The sequence below is a fragment of the Juglans microcarpa x Juglans regia genome, chromosome 6D (genome assembly GCF_004785595.1).
Source record: "Juglans microcarpa x Juglans regia isolate MS1-56 chromosome 6D, Jm3101_v1.0, whole genome shotgun sequence".
In the NCBI taxonomy this organism is placed as follows: Eukaryota; Viridiplantae; Streptophyta; class Magnoliopsida; order Fagales; family Juglandaceae; genus Juglans; species Juglans microcarpa x Juglans regia.
The window spans coordinates 7,003,707-7,022,848 of NC_054604.1; the positions used below are offsets into that span (position 1 = coordinate 7,003,707).

The 19,142-nt window shown below is 38.4% G+C and overlaps 2 protein-coding genes across 2 annotated transcripts; one reads left to right on the forward strand and one right to left on the reverse strand.

The window, feature by feature from the left end:
* Positions 1 to 756: 756 nt before the first annotated feature.
* Positions 757 to 11,414, reverse strand: LOC121234515 (NAP1-related protein 2). The gene is made up of 10 exons (XM_041130468.1): positions 11,137 to 11,414; positions 4,827 to 4,949; positions 4,668 to 4,718; positions 4,414 to 4,485; positions 4,022 to 4,138; positions 3,872 to 3,933; positions 3,131 to 3,191; positions 2,929 to 2,985; positions 2,748 to 2,792; positions 757 to 1,209 (listed from the first exon to the last, which is right to left on the reverse strand). Exons 1-10 carry the CDS (start codon positions 11,266 to 11,268, stop codon positions 1,111 to 1,113), a joined length of 819 nt encoding a protein of 272 aa, XP_040986402.1. The 5' UTR covers positions 11,269 to 11,414; the 3' UTR covers positions 757 to 1,110.
* On the forward strand, positions 6,702 to 17,988 carry LOC121234516. Its single transcript, XM_041130469.1, has 2 exons — positions 6,702 to 8,002; positions 17,976 to 17,988. Exon 1 carries the CDS (start codon positions 7,042 to 7,044, stop codon positions 7,819 to 7,821), a length of 780 nt encoding a protein of 259 aa, XP_040986403.1. The 5' UTR covers positions 6,702 to 7,041; the 3' UTR covers positions 7,822 to 8,002; positions 17,976 to 17,988.
* Positions 17,989 to 19,142: the final 1,154 nt, after the last annotated feature.

Genomic DNA, 19,142 nt, shown 5'->3' on the forward strand with positions numbered 1-19,142 from the left:
TAATTCAAACATTTAAAGTATAGAGAGTAAAAGTATAAATTCATTTATTAGTTTCATTAAACATATCATTTATGTATTTATCCTCAATTGTTGACATTTTTTTGCCTCATATACGAAAAAGATAAAAGACCAATAAGTTATAAATACAGTGGCAAATATAGTATTTTATGCACAACCACAAATTTAATATAAAATACTCATTCATCTCTTAATTTTTTTTGTTCAACTAAATAAAATAAAAAACTACATGTTTTGTCTTTTAAATTTTCTGTGATTGTTATTGAATATAATGATGAAGTTAATATATGTTTAGATCTATCATATTTTTGTACAGAAATGTAAAAAAAAATAAAAAATAAACTTAATTGTTAGATAACTTAAAAATTATAGTTCTAAATCAGTTGGCATCGGTTCAAATAAGTTTAAAATCGACTTAAATTGATCGATTGAAGGGGTTCAACAAACGATGAAAAAAGTTCACAAAAATCAGTTCAATTTTTTAACGTTTTTTCGAACATTGATATTAACCCTCCCTGCATAAACAATAATTGACCAGAAATGTATTTTTTCCAGCATTGATGTCACGAATACAATATGAATGTTAAATCAGGAGATGATCTAATCTGGCAGCTGTATCACAGCAAATCTCACTTACTGATCCGAGAAATGATCACATATATTGTAGCACTAATCATGCTAATAAATGGCAAAATCTGTGTGGACAATCGGCATGTACAGGAAGAACACCAGAACAGATTTACACCAAATACTATGATTTTACTCTCATTTAAGTTACCACGAAATGTAATAATATACCAATTGTCGTCAAGGAGCCAGCATATGATGGAGGGAACCCACAAAAAATAACCCCAGAAAACAACAGAAAATGGCCTTGAAGCAAAAAGAAATAACATTCCGAAAATTACAGACTGGCCCAGTGGGCAGTAGTCAATTGCCTACAAGATAAAAGAGCTATTATAAAAGAGTTACCATGGTCACCCTCCACTATCACAGGATATTTCAGCAACTATTTAAAGACCGCTCACTTTACATAAATAAACTGTTACCAAGGCAATGAAACCCACAAGCGAACACGCTGATTAAGGTACTTCACTTGCCATCATCCTCACCACCATCTTCGTCGTCTTCGTCGTCATCATCATCTTCTTGGTCATCCTCATCCTCTTCAGAGTCATCACCATCCTTTCCCTGGCGGTGGGCAAAATTCAAAATGAAAAAACAATTATCTAGATCTGTAATGCCTGTCATATAATCCCACCAGAAAAAAAGCCATAGGCATTCAACGGCCTTGGAATATGACAATCCTAATTTTCATATTAATGAGTATTAATTTCATATCTGGAAGTCCAAACAGGCTAAACACTAATATATAGTCAACAATACTGTTGCTAACGACTGAAACTACAGGATACCCTCACTCAAATACTTGACAAACTGTAAGTGCATGTTAAGCCTCACCTCAAAGATCTCCTCCCACACCTCTCTCAAATCGCTTCAGCCAACTAACTACTTGAGTCTTCGAATCAATCTACAAAAGTAATTAACTTTGAGACATAGGTAAAGACCATAGAGAAGAGCCTTTAGTTCTGCTCAATAGTTGGTTCCTCTCCCTTAACAAGCAGGAAATCCTATAGGAACTGTTTTCAGCCTGTTCCGGTTTAGCTGGGAAATGCCAAGGCAGGTAATGGACCTGTTGATTTGCTGAAACGGTAGGTATGGTAGTCTTCACATGGAACTTCGTGGAAAATGGTCCTGATTTGCTAGTGGTGCATTTGGAGGGAGGAATGCTGGAGGATTTTGAAAAGAATATGGAGCAGCCAAAGGATTTCTTTAGATCTCTTTACCATTAATGGCAACAATCATGAATTTATCCAGGTTTACTTTTTAGATTTTTTTTTTTTTTTTAACTCTTTCAACACAGGCAATTTTAGTGTATGTTCCTGGTGTACTTTGTATCACCTTTTGCTCAAATAAAGGTATCTAACTAAGTCAAATAAAAATTAACTGGGTAGTACAAGACCTTCAACCACATTTTAGTCAACCACCAATAAGCTCATAAAGCCTGAACTAAACCTCAGCAGAAGCAATCACCCTCTCTTGGTCCATTTCCATCAAGGGGGGAAGAGATGTTGTGACACCATGCCAGCCATTATTACAACAGTCTAAAGAATAATTATGCTCCAAAAGTACTTCCACGTCATTAATGAGCTTCTTCTATTTTATTTTTTATATAAGTAAGAAACTTCTTCTAGTTGACATAAATCTTACACTTGGGATAACAATTCAAGAACCATTTGGCTTGTTTTTTCCAGACTCATGAAGGGAAGCTGAATGTTAACCAGCTTTCTCAAAGCCTCCTATTGAACAGTTCAAGATTCCAATCACCCCAAATTGCCTCCCCACCAACTAGACATAGTTCTCATATTGACCTTACATCAGCAAAGTACTTTAATCATGTATGACCATGTTCAGAAACAAGGGTACCAAATCTTTTGAAACCTGCACATAGTTCTGCTAGTTGTCCTACCCAACACAAGTGGTTGGGAGACGTTTATGCACATGTGACTGTTTTAGCTCAACATCAAATGGTAAACCTAGTGCGATTACACCAAATATAAACTAAGCTACATATTGTTCCCAAATGGGCAAACTGTTCAAGGGATGCAGTGAACTAACATCAAATTCCCCAAACATACACACAAAAAACATATAACATATACATTTACCTCTTCTCCGGCCCCTTCCTCATCAAAGTCTTCCTCATCCGCATCCTATTTCAAAGATGCCACCAACTACTATTAGAATAGACGAGTATGAAAGTAATAGACGCTCCTAAGAAATTGATAAAAAAAAACCCATTGATGACTAATGGGATTAAAGGGAAAGAAACAAGAGAAAAGAAGTTACATTATTGAAGTATGTGAGTGGATTTGGCCATAAATCCTCCTTGATGATTTCTGCAATCTGAAATTTGTCGGAAGTGAAAGCTTAATACATAAGTCCAATAAGTGTATCAAAATAAGATAATGGTAGCAATGGAAAGACACCAGTAACTCCAACATTGAATGAAAAATACTGGTGGAAATTTGAAGGTAGAAACAGAACTTACCTCATCATGAATGTCATCCAAGTGATCTTTCTCTTGAAGATCGGTAAACCAGCTAAAGAAGCTGCATTCAACATGATAAAACAGAATGCGACATAGGCATAAATAGGAAGAAAATATAAAAGAGAAGATGTCATTCTCATTCTCTTGTATATGTCAACCACCTAAAGAAGTTGCACTCAACATGATAAATGCTGCACATGCATAACATGACGAAAATATGAAAGTGAAGATGCTCAATTGATATTTTTTTATACAGTAAAGATGCTCAATCGATATAAAGAATGTTAAGGCCCAATCTTATCCATACCTCAGATGTTCGCGATATAATAATGTTGATAATTACCATGTCTCAGGCAACCACTAGTATCTCTTTTACTTCATGTTGATCTCAAACACAATACAAAATAATAAAAATAAGGAAATTTTTTAAAAACATCTAAGTTTTCTTTTACCTCCAGTGTCAGAATTATCATAAATCTGAATTTTCAGAAGAGCATTGGGATATCAAATCATATCAGTGACTACAGCAAAGCTAATTCCTTTTTAACCAATTCGAAATATTTCAAGAGACTGCCACAATTACCAGTACAATATTGTGTTCATAACCTGAAGTAGTGGTTATATTCCGTAATTGAATAACTCTTATGATCTACCTATATTACATTTTTTTCAGTAAAAAAGGATGATCAAAGTTATTGAACTGGCTGAAAACCTACTTCCACTAGGCTCAGGAAAACTGACCTTTCATCGCTAGCAGGCCGCTTGCTCCCTTTCTTCTCATAGTTAACCCCATTTGGTATGCCCTTCCCATATATATAAAACAATCAGTCAAACCGCAACAAAAAATACAAGTTTAATATGGCCAATAGTAGTAATTTAAGTAGGCCTTACCATGCCCTCTTTCCATTTTATTGATGTCGCAGTAATTTTTGTTGTTCCATCATCGTCAGCATAAGTGAACGTCTTTGTAAGCTTTGTATCTTCAAAATAAGGGTTTGGGTTAAAGTGCTGCAAATTGGAGACACAAATCAGTTATGATTCATAGTTCATCAGTTGATGCATGGATGATTTTTTTTTTTTTCCATAAGTATGAAGCATGGCTGAAATTCACATCCGCGTGGAAATGCAACAAGGAATTACTTTTCAAAAGTCGCCTACAAAAGTAATCATCTGAAAATAATTTTTTTCTTTTTTGGATAGGTACAACAGGGTTTTATTAGTACTCATTGAAGAAGTAGGCATAGCCCATCATTAGGAAAGAAAAAAAAAAAAAGTACACTCACCAATGTGATAGAGTAACCCGATTTGACATCTTTGAAATCCTCTACTTCCAGAGAGCTTAAATACTTGAATATCTACCAAAAATGTAGGAAAGAATTAAGCAAAATCTCTACAAAGGCACATGTCAAAATTGGGGAAACCAGCTAGATTGTAAGATACATAAGAAGAACCCTCGCAACATGATTCATTGAGTTTAAAGTAAGAATATACGTGTGAAACTCAAATCTTCTAATCAAAGTAGGCACAAAGTCCAAACCTTTTGATCCTCTTCACTCAAAAGCTCGCTTAGAGCAGGATGACTCAAAAACTGCATAGAATTGGAAAAAAAAATCAAATGAATAAAGATGTCTTAACTCCATAGCAGCAAACATATTGCAAACTCCCAAAGATGAAGAGAGGGAGACAGATTACTAACAGCAGTCAACCAGAAGTCAGGAATGGCTTTAATAATATCATTTCGCTTATCGTAAACGGGCTTGCGTATCTCATTATACTTCTGCTCCACTTCCAGGACCTTATCACTGGCCTCCTCATTTATCTATAACATTAGAAAATAATTACAGATGACAATTATGTCACTATGTCAGAACAGCTTCAGTGGCACATAAGTGAACATCCAATCAGCTATATTTAAGAGGTAAACCAGGAGGCTTCCAACAGAAATAAAAGTTATATGCATCCAAATTTCCATGTGTGGGTCTAAGTAAAGTTGTCACATATTCATTTTCTCTCCATACACCTTGTGTTTTTAGTTTCATTCTTTTCTGGTTTGCTATCCTATGCATTGATTCCGATGGTGCCTTCCGGCGTTTGATGGTGCATTTGAAGATTTTTTTTTTTTTACTGGTAAAATATGTCTTTCATCAAAGGGATTAGTATTGAATCAAAACTGTTTGAGGTGTCACGGGATGGGAGGTTCGTGATCCTTACAGAGAAGGGGTGGAAAGTGGTAAAAAAGATGTTGCTAGGGTTGGGGACAGTACATTGGTTTTACAAGGCACTGGAGGAGTGCTTGAAGGGGGAGGGAAAGGGTTTCTACACTGCCCACAGGGATGGGGACAGGGGTTATATTGCTCAATGTTGCACCAACTCTAGGGGAGAATATATGGCGTTGGCGGAGTATGGTGGAGGGGGACGTCGGAACTTCATCTTCATACTAGGGGACAGGGACAGATTGGGTTGGAAAAAACTTGTGGTGGTGCTGAAGGAAGTTGGAAATGGTGGTGGTTCACGACTGTTTCCACCACCCACGACTTCGTAGAACTCAATTTTCCGATAGTACAGTGATGTTCTTCGAGGTAGCAGAGAGGTGGAGAGGCCTCGAGACATGAACTGGGCAGAGAAAGGTCTGTTGAAGCAAGGTCCTGTCACTTCTTTGGGTAATGATCAGTTGTGGTATGGAGATGGCAGAGTTCATGTTGCACTGAAAGAAGAAAACATGTTGAAGGCTCTTTGCAATATGGAGGTGCAATTGGGAGAGCTAACAAATAAAGTGGTATGGCTAAAACGATTTGTTGAATCAAATGGGATGAGGGAGCTGAACCTAGGCCAGGGATGGGCAGCTGAAGGCCAACGGGCCAGGGATTGGGCTAGGGAGCCCATAGGTAAGGGGAAGGGAAAAAAAAGTGGGCCAGGGATGGGAAGCTGAAGACCATCGGGCCAGGGATTGGGCCACGGGTCTTGAGTTTGGGCCTCAGCCCAGCAAGGACCAAAAGAGAGTTGGCCCTTTCTGGAGGAAGACGAGCCATCGCTTCCAAGAGGAGGAAGCTGGCCCATCGGGGGGTGAGGCCGAGCCGCCGCTCCCGGCGTTGTCTCAGACAACCTCCCGGAGGTGGGAACCCATACGGCGGAGGTGATGGCGTTGGTAGAGACCGTAACAGTGTCTGATGCCCTAAGAAAGAGCAAAAACACGGCTGACGTTGAGGCAAATGTCTCAGACCTTGCACAAAAAGGTGCGAAGGAGGACAACGTTACCGTAACAGGGTCAGTTGCCCATACGATGGAGGTTATGGCGTGTGCGGAAACTGTAACAGAGTCTTTCATCCTAAGAAAGAGCAATAACGCGGCCTTCGTTGAGGCAAATGTCTTGGATCTAGCACAGATAGGTGCGATGGAGGCTGGCGACACCGGTAACGCACCATTGGGGCTGGAAGTTTGTGCGACTGAGGAGATTTCTACCAGTGGTGCCGTTCCCATGGGGGATGCTCAGAACCTTTCCAGTGATGAACCACCCATTCGGGAGCATGGTGAAGCAAGTTCAGATAAGACATCAGAGGACTCTTTTACAAAGGAGTCAGAAGATGACGATATGCAGTTGGTCATATGCGAAGGGGAATGCATAGATAGAAGAGATGCTGAACCATTACGAGTGCTCCCTCCTAGCCACAACTCTAAAATTCCAGATTGGGTTTTCAAGATAGTGGAGGAGTTGCAAGTTTGGGCTGGGGTGTCCCATACAGGCTTTGAAGAGCAGTTTAGGGCTCTTATTATTGCCATTGAAGAGAGTAGATTGAAGTCGGCTGTAAAGAGAGATAGGGAACTTAAAAGACTACAATGCTCTATAAATTATGACGTGAAGGAGGGAAGTGGCAGTAGGGATAGAACGAAAGGGAGGGGGATGACCATTGTCCATGAAACCTAAGATCCTCTCATGGAATGTGCGGGGGCTTAATGATAGCAACAAGTGCCTTCGCATAAAATCCTTGTTGCGAATGTGGAAGGTGGATATAGTGTGTCTTCAAGAAACAAAGTTAAGGATCATTGATCAAAGACTTATCCGTAGTTTATGGGGTTGTTCTTATGTGGGCTGGTCATACTTGGCGTCAGAAGGAGCATCGGATGGGGTGCTTTTGATGTGGGATAAAAGAGTTGTGGAGGAGGTGGAGGAGTGTGTTGGGACTTTTTCGGTGGCTTGTTTATTCAAAAATGTAGTAGATGGGTGGGAATGGGCATATGCAGGCATTTATGGGCCAAACCTAGATAGAGAAAGGAGAAGGCTATGGGAGGAGTTGGCGAGGGTATATTATCTATGGGATGTGCCGTGGTGTATGGGCAGAGATTTCAATATCACTCGTTTTCCAAGCGAGCGATCAGGGAATACTCGCCACACAATAGCCATGGAGGAGTTTTCCGAGTTCATGTTTGATTTGGATCCAATGGATCTTCCACTTGCTGGGGGTGAGTTCACATGGTCTAACAGTAGGGAGTGGTCAAGATTGGATAGGTTTCTCGTCTCTCCTTCTTGGGAAGCCCATTATTCGGAGTTGTATCAAAAGAGGATGGCCCGGTATTGCTCGGATCATTTTGCTATTATGTTAGATTGTGGAGGCATTAATAGGGGTCGTCAGTATTTCAAGTTCGAAAATATGTGGTTAGCAGTGGATGGTTTTGTTGAGAAAGTCCGTACCTAGTGGTCTTCTTATCAGTTCTCGGGTACCCCTAGTTTCATCCTTGCAGGTAAGCTAAAGGCCTTGAAGCAAGACTTAAGGAGGTGGAACATGGAAGTTTTTGGCAATATTGACAACCAGAAGACTATCCTTTTGAAGGAGCTTCAGGAATTGGAGGAACAGTTGTTGTTGGGAAATGCCTCTGGTGACTGAATTGGAGAGGGTCTTGTTGATGGAGGAAATATCATGGCGTCAAAAATCTAGGGCCCTTTGGTTAAAAGAAGGGGATAAATGTACGAAGTTTTTTCATAAGGTGGCCAATTCTCATAGGCGCAACAACACTATTGAGACTCTTAAGGCAGGTAATCAAGTTCTCTTCTCCCCCTGATTTAGAAAATCACATTGTGAACTATTATGAGAATTTGCTGACGGAGCTGACTTGTTGGAGGCCAAAGCTCGATGGTTTGCCTTTTGAGTCCATTGAGATGCTGAGTGCAAGTTGGTTGGAAAGACGTTTTGAAGAAGATGAGGTGCATAAGGTCATTAGAAATATGGCCAAAGACAAAGCTCCAGGGCCGGATGGGTTTTCGATGGGGTTTTTCCAGCATTGTTGGGAAATTGTGAAAGGCGATGTTTTTTTTTTTATAAGTAAAAATTGTGAAAGGCGATGTTATGCGGGTCTTTATTGAATTCCATGCTTTCCAAAAATTTGAAAAATGCTTCAATGCGACGTTCATAGCCCTTGTTCCGAAAAAACAAGGAGTGGTGGAAGTTGATGATTTCCGTCCCATTAGCCTAGTGAGTGGGGTGTACAAAATCATCTCGAAGGTTCTAGCTAATCGATTAACTGTGGTAATGGAGCAAATTATTTCGAAACCTCAAAATGCCTTCGTTCGGGGGAGGCAGATACTTGACTCAGTTCTTATTGCCAATGAGTGTTTGGATCAGAGGTTAAAGGAGGGTAAATCAGGCATACTTTGTAAGCTTGATATGGAGAAAGCCTATGATCATGTAAATTGGGATTTTCTCCTTTACTTACTTGGGAGATGTGGTTTTGGGAACAGGTGGATTTCATGGATTCGATACTGCATTTCTACTGTGCGTTTCTCAATGCTAGTTAATGGTACTCCGGTGGGTTTCTTTAATAGTTCCCGCGGGTTGAGACAAGGGGACCCGTTGTCTCCATTTCTATTCGTAATTGTTATGGAGGCACTAGGCCGGATGTTGAAGGCAGTTGTAGATGGGGGTTTTATAGCGGGTTTTTCGGCAGGCAATGGTACTTATGGCTCTGTTATGATCTCACATATTTTATTTGCAGATGATACACTGCTCTTTTGTGAAGCGGAGTTGGGTCAAATCCAAGCCATAAGAGCACTCTTGTTGTGCTTTGAGGCTGTGACAGGTCTCAAGGTTAACTTGGGCAAATTTGAGATGGTGGAGGTGGGTGTGGTGCCCCATATCAATATAATAGCAGAAACGTTGGGGTGTGAAGTGGGTTCTTTGCCTATGAAATATTTGGGGCTTCCTTTGGGGGCCACTTTCAAAGCTAGAGGTATTTGGGAAGGTATTATTGAGAGAGTGGAGAAACGGTTGGCTGGGTGAAAACGGTTGTATCTATCGAAGGGAGGGCGACTCACATTGATCACTAGTACTTTATCTAACCTCCCAACTTATTTCCTATCTCTATTTCCGTTGCCGGCAGGGGTGGCGCATCGTATCAAGAAGTTATTCCGGGCTTTCTTGTGGGGTGGTCTAGGGGAAGAAACCAAATTCCATCTGGTTAATTGGAATAAAGTTTGTTCCCCAGTTTCGAGTGGAGGTTTGGGTTTGCGCAATTTGAGGACTTTCAATAAAGCTCTTTTGGGGAAGTGGCTATGGAGGTATCAAGAAGAAGGGGAGTCTTTGTGGAAGGAAGTTGTAGACTCTAGACATGGAGGTGCTTGAGGGGGTTGGTGCACTAATGAAGTGAGGGGGGGTATGGTGTGGGTTTGTGGAGATATATAAGGGGGGGATGGCAATGCTTTAAAAATAATATTAGATGTGTGGTCGGACAAGGCACCCGTATCAAGTTTTGGCAGGATGTCTGGTGTGGAGAGCGGTCTTTGGAGAGAGCCTTCCCAGCTCTCTATAACATTGCGGCTAATAGGGAGGCTTCGATAGCGGATCTATTTGTGTTTGCCCAAAACTCGTATCAGTGGAATATCTTATTCACTCGGGCCAACCGTGATTGGGAGTTGACTACTGTTTCTGAATTTTTTAGCTTGATATACTCATCAGAAGGTTTAACGGCACAAGATGACAGGTTACAATGGAGGTGCAAGGACAGTAAGAAGTTCTCAATCAAAACATATTATAAAATTCTGGCATCACAAGGTAATGTACATTTCCCGTGGAAAAGTGTTTGGAGGTCGCGAGTACCTTCCAAAGTGGCTTTCTTTGTGTGGACTGCTGCACTTGGAAAAATTCTAACCACGGATAATTTAAGGAAGATGGGCCTCATTGTGATGGATTGGTGTTATTTGTGCAAAAAACATGGCGAATCAGTGGACCATCTATTATTGCATTGTGAGGTGACGAGAGAGTTGTGGAATGGGATATTTAGTAGAGTTGATGTTGCGTGGGTTATGCCGGCAAAGGTGTTGACCTACTTGCTTGTTGGAAGGGTCTAAAAGGTTGTTCTCAAGTAGCAGCAGCTTGGAAAATGATCCCGTTATGCATAATATTTGGATGGAAAGAAATGCACGATGTTTTGAAGATAAGGAGCGAACAATGGAGGAGCTACAGAATTTTTTTCTGCACACTTTACTCTTATGGTTTTCAGCTATTGTTCTTAATGGAATTATTGTACAGGAATTCTTAGCTCTAATTTAGCTTACTAAGAATGTATTTAGGTGTTTTCTATTGTATACTCCCTGTGTACATAGGCTATGCCTATCTTCATTCATATTAATGAAAATTACTTTTTACTGATCAAAAAAAAAATTTCCATGTGGCCCAAATGTCTGAAATGATATCGTATTGTTGTGGCTCAAGCTAAAGTACACAATCACCATCCACTACAACTCAGTAAACCAATATAGACCAACATGAAATAAGTATACACTAATTAATTCCTGGTTTAGCTTAATTTCCCTTGCCCTGAAAATAAAGATCAAAGCTTTAGGATTGTGCTCATCATTTAGAGCATAAAGATATCAGCTTTGTTCACTTATCTGAATCAACCGAATCAGTTGAAGAAAATTAAATAAATATCACATAAAATCTCAATTCATCTTCAAAGAAAAAAAAAAAAAGTTCGGAACAGAACCTTATGCGAATGAGGGTGAACGAGAAGTATACCTTTTCGAGCTCGTCTTGTATCTCCTGCAGCTTCTCGATGGAGAGGACAAGTTTCTCATCGATGGCCTCCGAGTTGTTATCCTCCTCGTCTTTCTCCGCTACCTTCAGCTTCTTTCCCTTGTCAGCCCCCATATTCCCTGCCTCAGATAGAAACACTAGCTCTTTCTCCCTCACTCTCCCCTCTCTCTCCCACTCTTGGTATCTCTGGTTGATTGCCTAAAACCCTAGTGGCTATCTCTCACTCGCTTTTGTAGTGTGTGAGATTAGTGCGTGTGTGTGTGTGTGAGATAGAGAGAGAGATCCAAAGGGTTAGGGTTTTGGGAGTTTATATCTTCTCCGGAGGCTCTATGTTGGGCGTAAGGAAATCCACCAATAGTTATGTGACAAGTTTAGGTATTTCAGTCATTTAAGACAATATATTGAGGGTATTTTAGGTACTCTAGTTGTAGTTTTATCCTCTTGGAGAGAAACGAAAGATCCTGGCCGTTGATATTACAGGTTTCTCTCGTGGTCTTCTAGGTGCTCTACGCACCAACCGTTGGAGATTAATATCTTTTTCCCCGAGCGGTTGAGATTAATTTCACTTTTTAGTTCATCTCATGATAAACCAAAATAGTGGTTGATTTGTTATTAAAAAAAGAATTAGAGGTTGATTTCAATATATAATTACTATCTACAAGTTATTTTTTAAAAAAATATTCATATAATTGTTTTTGTATTTTTCTAAAAGTGACCTTTTTCATATATTTGGGTATTTGATGGATTAAAAAGAAAAAAGTTTTCTTATACATCAGGCACTATTCATCTCACACCTGACAATTTTTTTTTTATAGAGTGTGGAGTGTGTGGTAGTAAATAGTGACTGATGAGAAAAATTATTCTAAAAAAAAAATTCTCCACAAAATGGGTTGCTCCTCAAAGTTGGCCTATGCTGTTTTCCAAATCCAAAAGTTGAATTCTTAATTAGAGACTTCCAAGATTTTTTTTTATTTTTGCATAAAATTTTTAACTTAATGAAAATCTTTCTAGATGGTTTTTTTCTAGGTTTTATGAAAGTGATGTGATTAGTAACAAATATTTCCATGAGTTAGGAAAGTTTTTTAAATATGTTTTTTTTTATTTTTTTTATTTTTATTTTTTATAACAATCAACATCTTCATTGAGATAAACACGATTATAGACATTTATCAAACCATAAAAGTTGAGAAAGAAAGTCTAGAATACAATCCCACCACATTTCAATATCATCAACTCTCGAAGAATTTCGAGCAAGCTCATGAGCTGCTCTATTACCCTCTCTATACACATGATTAAAAATAACACTCTCAAAACAACTACATAGAGTTTTAACTTCAGCAAACAGATTACCAAGCATTAAATTCCGCATATCATCTGTTTGCAACAATTGGACCAGCAACAAGCAGTCAGATTCTATTTCAATTTGTGTAATACCCATGGTGGAACTCAACTGCAAACCTCAGAAGACCGCCAACAGTTCGATAACTTCTGGTTCTGCCACCTCGGATTCATGTTTAGAAGCTGCCATCACCACTTTCCCTGATGCATCCCGTAAAATAACACCTATGCCCGCCTTTTGTAAATTGAAAAACATTGCACCATCAGTATTTTATTTTAAAACTCCTTGAGGAGGAGGCTTCCAGCTAAACTGATTCTGCAACTGCCTCCTGGAACTGACAGCAACCTCTTTAAAACTATGCAATAAACCCAAAGAATGATTAGTAACATGGTGTGGGCTCAATCTAATATTTCCAAACTCCAGCTTATTTCTCCGATACCAAAACCCCCAAGCTAAACAGAAAAATTTTGCCAAACTAGTAGAATCTGCTCCCTCCACAAACTATTGCACCAGATCAGTCACATTATGAGGCATAAGAGTTATCAAAGAAGGAAAAAACTGCAACCATGAGTCCCGAAGCTGAATACAGCTGAAAACTGCATGTACCAAGTCCTCAACTGGATGCTGACAGAAACTACAAGTAGCTTCTGTAATAACCTTTTTTTGAACCAACTTATCCTTCAAAGGTAAGCTGTCTTTACACATCCGCCACACAAAGACTTTGATCTTGTTTGGAGCTTTCATCCTCCACAAAGCTTTCCATAATCTCTGCTGTAACCCCCACATAGATGACTCTGCGTTGTTGGAGCCCATTTGTGCCATAATAAACTTGGGAGAGAATTTGTTTTGAGATGTGTGTTTTAAGTTTTTGTTCAAGTTTTTTTTATTTTTGTATTAGAGCATTAGCGTCAGCTTGTCCATCCTATTAGCTAAAGTTTGCCTAATATCATATATTTTACCTTTTGTCTGATTCAGTCAAAACCTAATCTCACATTAGATTATCTATTTAAACTCTATATAATAGTAAAATATTATTAATTTTAGACTTCTTTTAATTTTTTTATCTAATTTATTTTTGTCATATTTTGCAGTTCTAATGGTCACATGTTGATTTTTAATCAAATAAAATATATTTTGTATTAAGTTTCATAATTTATACACTTTTCTAATGATTTTATATTTAATAACATAACGAATATATCGCTCATTCTAATTAAATTATTATTTTTATTTCTATTTTCAATGTTCATTTAACGGTAATATCTAAGACTCATTGCTTACACTTATCTAAAAATTTCATATAAATATCTTAACTTACTTGCCGAATATCTATATTTCTATCTAACTATCTTCTTTTGTGAAGTCGGAGTTGAAGCGGCAATGGGGGATGATCGACTCTGATGGTGGAAGACTTTTGCTTCTGGTGAAGGTGAGGTTATCGAACAACATGAGTTTTTGCTTTGAGAAGGTTGATTGCGAGAAAGAAACTGAAAATGTATAAAGGAAAAAGTGGAATTCGGTTGGATGAAATAATGATAAAAATTGAAATGATCTTGCTATAGCGGAGGTCATATTTGTTGATCCTAAATTTATTATTGTAGCTCAAAAGTTGGTTGGGTTTATGTTGCTAGATTAAGCCATATTAGCTATTTTAGAGGCTCTATGTGGCTAGATTTAATAGAGGAAAATCGTTTTGATATTTAAAAGATGTTTTGATTGAAAGTTTAAAAAAATTAAAAGATTTCTTAAATCCTCCAAATTACAAGTGTTTTGAACTATAGGATTGGTATTAATGCAGTTTATTTTAGATTGGAAAATGCTACTTATCCCGCTCTAACGTCCCGTTATTTCATCTCGCTTGATGTGGCTGAGTATTTTTTCATTTTAAAACATATGATTTCCTTGGATAATTTTCCTTTCTCCCGCGCGCATATGCCCCTGCTTTCCTTCTCGCCCATTGACCCCGCGAGCCCCATTGATCATCAACCAAAATGTTGCAATTTTTTTTCCTCAAGCCCCTATCGATCATCACGCGTATATCTCAAGCGTTTTTAAGAAAAAAATATTTTTTTTCTCAAGCCCCCATTGTTTTTTTTTTCCCTCCCCAGCCCCAGACTTCGCCGTTTCCGTCTCAGTAATTTTTTGCTACTAACCATCAGGATGCCTTTGATGAAGAGCTCGAGCTTCAAGAATCGTCGTAGGTTACGCCATAAATGGCCGTATGGAGCCCAGACTGGAGCAGTTAAGTTGTAGGTGAAATGCTCGACAACCATGGTGAGTGGACAATTTGCAAATATAATGTCATTTTTGGTGAAGCATTCTTCAACAGTAAAGGTGGTTTAAGGTGGTGGAAATGGTTGATTATTGGTATGGAAAATGGGTTGGGTGGTGAAGAACTCCGGTTGCAGTGGTTCTGGTAAAGAAATTTGATGATGATCACGAAAATAATGGACAAGAAGAAAGTAGCTTAAGAGAAGACAGCGTTTTCCATGGCTGCAAGCGTTTTTAAGAAAAAATATATTTTCCCTCAAGCCCCCATCGTTTTTTTTTCCCTCCCCAGCCCCAGACTTTGCCCTCTTGGACCCATTGACTTCGACGTTTCCATCTTGCCCTCCCTCGTGCATTTGACGTAAAAATATATTGAGATGAACAAAAAATTACTGAGACGGAAATGGCGAAGTCGATGGGTCCAGGAGGGCGAAGTCTGGGGCTAGGGAGGGGAAAAAAAAAGAAGCTTGAAAAGGAGATGAGGTCGGAGATGGAGGGGAGGGGAGATGAGGTCGGAGATGATCGAACTTGGTTGATGATCGATGGGGGTTTGCTGGGTCGATGGGCGAGAAGGAGAGTAGGGGCATATGCGTGTGGGAGAAAAGGAAATTATCTAAAGAAATAGAGTACCGTTACTTTGAGTGTTTTAAAATGAAAAAAATACTCAGCCACATCGAGCAGGATGAAATAACGGGACGTTAGAGCGAGGCCAGTAGCATTATTTACTTTTATTAGAATTTTAATTATTTGTTTTCGATTTACTTCCCTTTTGAAACTATTTTGGCAAGGTGGGCTAGGCCTAGCTAATTGGAAGAAAAATAAGGTTGTAAGAAAGACACATGAAGGCCTAGTTCTACCACTAGAGATGGTCCATAGGCCTTAATCGATCATGCAAATGGAAGGCTCTAGACTACAAATCCAGCATATACTTTCATGCTTTGACGGGAATTTTGTCTACAGCAATGCTATTCTTCCTACTAAATTTGATCATTTTCACTTATATTTATTGATGTAGTATGCTTTTTAAGTAATTTCATTTTTCTACAGCTTAAAATACATAACATTTTTCTACCTGTGGCTGGGCTTGCCGCGGCGCACGACTGCAAGGAGGGAGAGAAAACATAGACATAGAGAGGGAGTAAAGTAAGGGTTGGGGCACAACGGTGGACAGAGAGAAAGGAGGGGGAGAGGGAGGAGGGGTTCGGCGATGGCGTCATGGTGCTGTCGATGGTGGTAGCGCGGGCTGGCTGGGAGGCTTGCTGGGGGGTCATGTGAGGGGACAACACAGGTGGGGGGGAGAAAGAGGAAAGGAGAGAACGAGAGGATTGGGGTTTTTTTTTTTTTTTTTTTGGGACTACTTCTGTCGCAACAAGTTTTTAATATTGTGGCGAATTTTTTCATCGCAAAAAATGAAAATAATCGCTGTAAAAGACCAGTTTCGAAACTTGACATAAAAAGGCTGTGACGATGTAAAAATCGCTGCAATTAAAGACTTTTTGCGGCAATTTTATTTTCAACAAACACAAAATTACCGCAAAAGGTCTTATTTCTTGTAGTGTTAGCAAGTGTAAATAAGGATGACAAAGTTTAAATTGAAGAACATGCAACATTTCTTTTTCTGTAAATGAGATTTTACATATGATAAGGATGTTTACAAGACTCCAATTGTAATTTTAACTAATTCGAAGAGTTATGTTGCTAACATGCCGGTATATATACACTATACACGTTGCTTAATGTGGACTTTACTTTGAGACTATGTCAATTATAAATAAAATCAAAAATACAAATATTTCATTATCCTAACTAATACAGCAAATGTCAACATCAGTGACGTGTTTGGTGCGTTCATACGTAAACTTTGCAAATAGATTTTTATTTTTTGCTGAATCATTACAAATGCTATCATGCTTAATAAGTTCTTTAATTTTCAGTACAAGTTTATAAGTTCTTTAATTAGACTTTGTTTTGATCGTTGATATTATCTTTTCTCTAGCAACTTTTGCAAATGATGTGAGTTTTGTTGTGACAATGTTCATGGCTTCAGGGCCACACTGAGGGGTCACCTCTAGTTATGTTTTTTTTGGAGGCAACCTTTTGTTCATACTGTTAGTTGTAACAGTTGGTTTTTGCATATGGTTCCAAACATGTGAGAGAGTGGTGCAGATATCAGAAGAACAAAGATGACTTAACAAGGTCGAGAACTTCTATGAGATTTTTTTTTTAATTTTTTTTTTCTTTTTGATAACATTTATTTATTACAACCCAACATAAAAAGAGTTTCCACTAGTTCCTTGGGTATTGCTTCCCTTTAGGTTTATCAGTGGGCCTTTCCTTATGGTTCACATAATCTCCATGTCTATCATATATTGCTGAAAACATTTTTCTCATATATAATTGCAGTGAATCTCTTCTTCCTTTTCCCCAATCACAAACATCCTTTTTTTTTTTTCTCAAGTGTTTTGCTCTATGGGCTTGTGGCAATGTCAGACCAAGAATATTGGTGGGATCCTTGAATCCCAGCTTTCAGCCCTCTTGTGGAGCCCTCTTTACTTTCCTTCTGATCATGCTTTTACTCTTTTCAGACTTGGTTCTGTAGATGCTCATTGATTTTGAAAAATGCTTCTTTTAGTAACTTCAGCTCAATTATCAGTTTGAGCCAAGAAACTGACTTATAATTTGAAATTAATTGAATGGGAAACTCAATAAAATCTAAAATTAATTTGTTTTTCTATAGTTTCTCGAGTAAATTGCAGCTTCCTTGTTATTATGACTCAAAAGCCACAGATATTTAGAATGCGCATGACTAGTTGAAGTTCAAAATAATATAGGTAATTAAGTTAGTATATTTTGACCTTCAAGATCCAAGGTTCAACACCTCATGGGTACAAACAATCCTTTGGGGCCACATCCCCTAGTGAAAAGTCAGTGATTTAACAAGTTCCGTGTAGAAAAACTTCCGAAGGTGCGGTGCACAGGACCGGGGATTACTTTACAGGAGTGGGTCCGAAGGGCCCTGCCTTGGAGAAGTTCCCCGACATAAAAAAAAAAGAAAAAAAGAAAAAAGAAAGTTAGATATTTTGAGGCATTACATCATTTAAGATGATGTCAATGTTAATACATGGATCTCCAAAACTTGGTTGAGCATTTTGGTATTTTATTTCCTTACTCTTCTCATGTTTGTATGTATGTTAGTGATGAAATAGGTGGAGAGAAGAAGCATTGTTCATTACTTGGTGTGTCAAAGCAATTCTACTCATCAAGAGCAATAACCTTTATGAATTCATTAGTACCAAGGCTAAAATGCATGAGTTGATAAAACTAAAAGATTTGCGTTCAAGAAAGTTGGCAGTAATCCATTGTCATAAGGAAGAAATGACATAAATGAACAGAAACAAAGCTCCCTAAATGCTAGTGCTTTCAAAATATATATAACATATATATATATATGTATATGTGTATATTAAGTTGAAGTGAGGATGGCTTTCCTTAGTGGTCCAGGGCAACTACTAATTCCATCTTCCAGAGTTCTAATTTCATTTCAATCCAACCCAGTAGGTCCCTCCCAACATTCCATTAGGGGTACCTCTGCCTGTATATTTTATTAGATGACACCAAGATAATTCCACTGACATCTATTTTCAGTGTCAATCTTTTAAGATTGGGTGTGATGGGTAACTTCTTCTCCCTTCCCCCTTTCATGAACATTTATGACTTGTCTGCCTTCACTTTCTAGGCTACCCTTCATGAATATATGAACACGGCAGGCCTTCTCTCAAATATCTTGGGATTTCTTTCGTCAAGAATTTATTGCTGAAAAAAATTCTATTTTGCAAGCTCGATTATTGACAATTTAGATAAAAGAGAGTTTTATATTTTAACTTCTTTTTTCTGTTATCTGTTACGGCTCTTACAGCCTTACAGATGTATTCATACACAGAGAGAAGTAATCAACATGGCTTCTCTTGTTTAGCGGTTCAGTGCAGTTTGGCATTATGGCTTCTCTTGTTTAGAGACTTTCAAGAAAAGAAAAGTCTCAACTCGTACAGAGAATCTACTGTTACAATCCAAACTAACACTGGAGTTTAATAGGGTTTACAGAAATTTTGTTTAAGAAATGTTACGTGATTCCCAACCTTATTTCTGTGGGATGAAAATGAGAGAAGAGAGAAATGGGATCCACCTTGGTTGTAAGATGGTTACAGAATTGAATGTAGCTACCCAACTTGCTTTAGCATATAATGGCCTGACAGTAATGAGTTGAACGTGTCACTGTGTGCGACATTCCTTAACAGTTCCCATCATTTGAGTGATATATTCATGATATGAGTGTTCCAAGCCTTTATTCAATCTCATTGAAATGCTTCGTGTTCACAAATTC

Coding starts and splice junctions, on each gene's coding strand:
- LOC121234515 (XM_041130468.1), bottom strand. CDS start 11,268: ATGGGGGCTGACAAGGGAAAGAAGCTGAAGGTAGCGGAGAAAGACGAG. Junction 4,139..4,413: donor CGGGTTACTCTATCACATTG/GTGAGTGTACTT, acceptor TCCAATTTGCAG/CACTTTAACCCAAACCCTTA. Junction 3,192..3,871: donor CGGCCTGCTAGCGATGAAAG/GTCAGTTTTCCT, acceptor TGTTGAATGCAG/CTTCTTTAGCTGGTTTACCG.
- LOC121234516 (XM_041130469.1), top strand. CDS start 7,042: ATGAAACCTAAGATCCTCTCATGGAATGTGCGGGGGCTTAATGATAGC.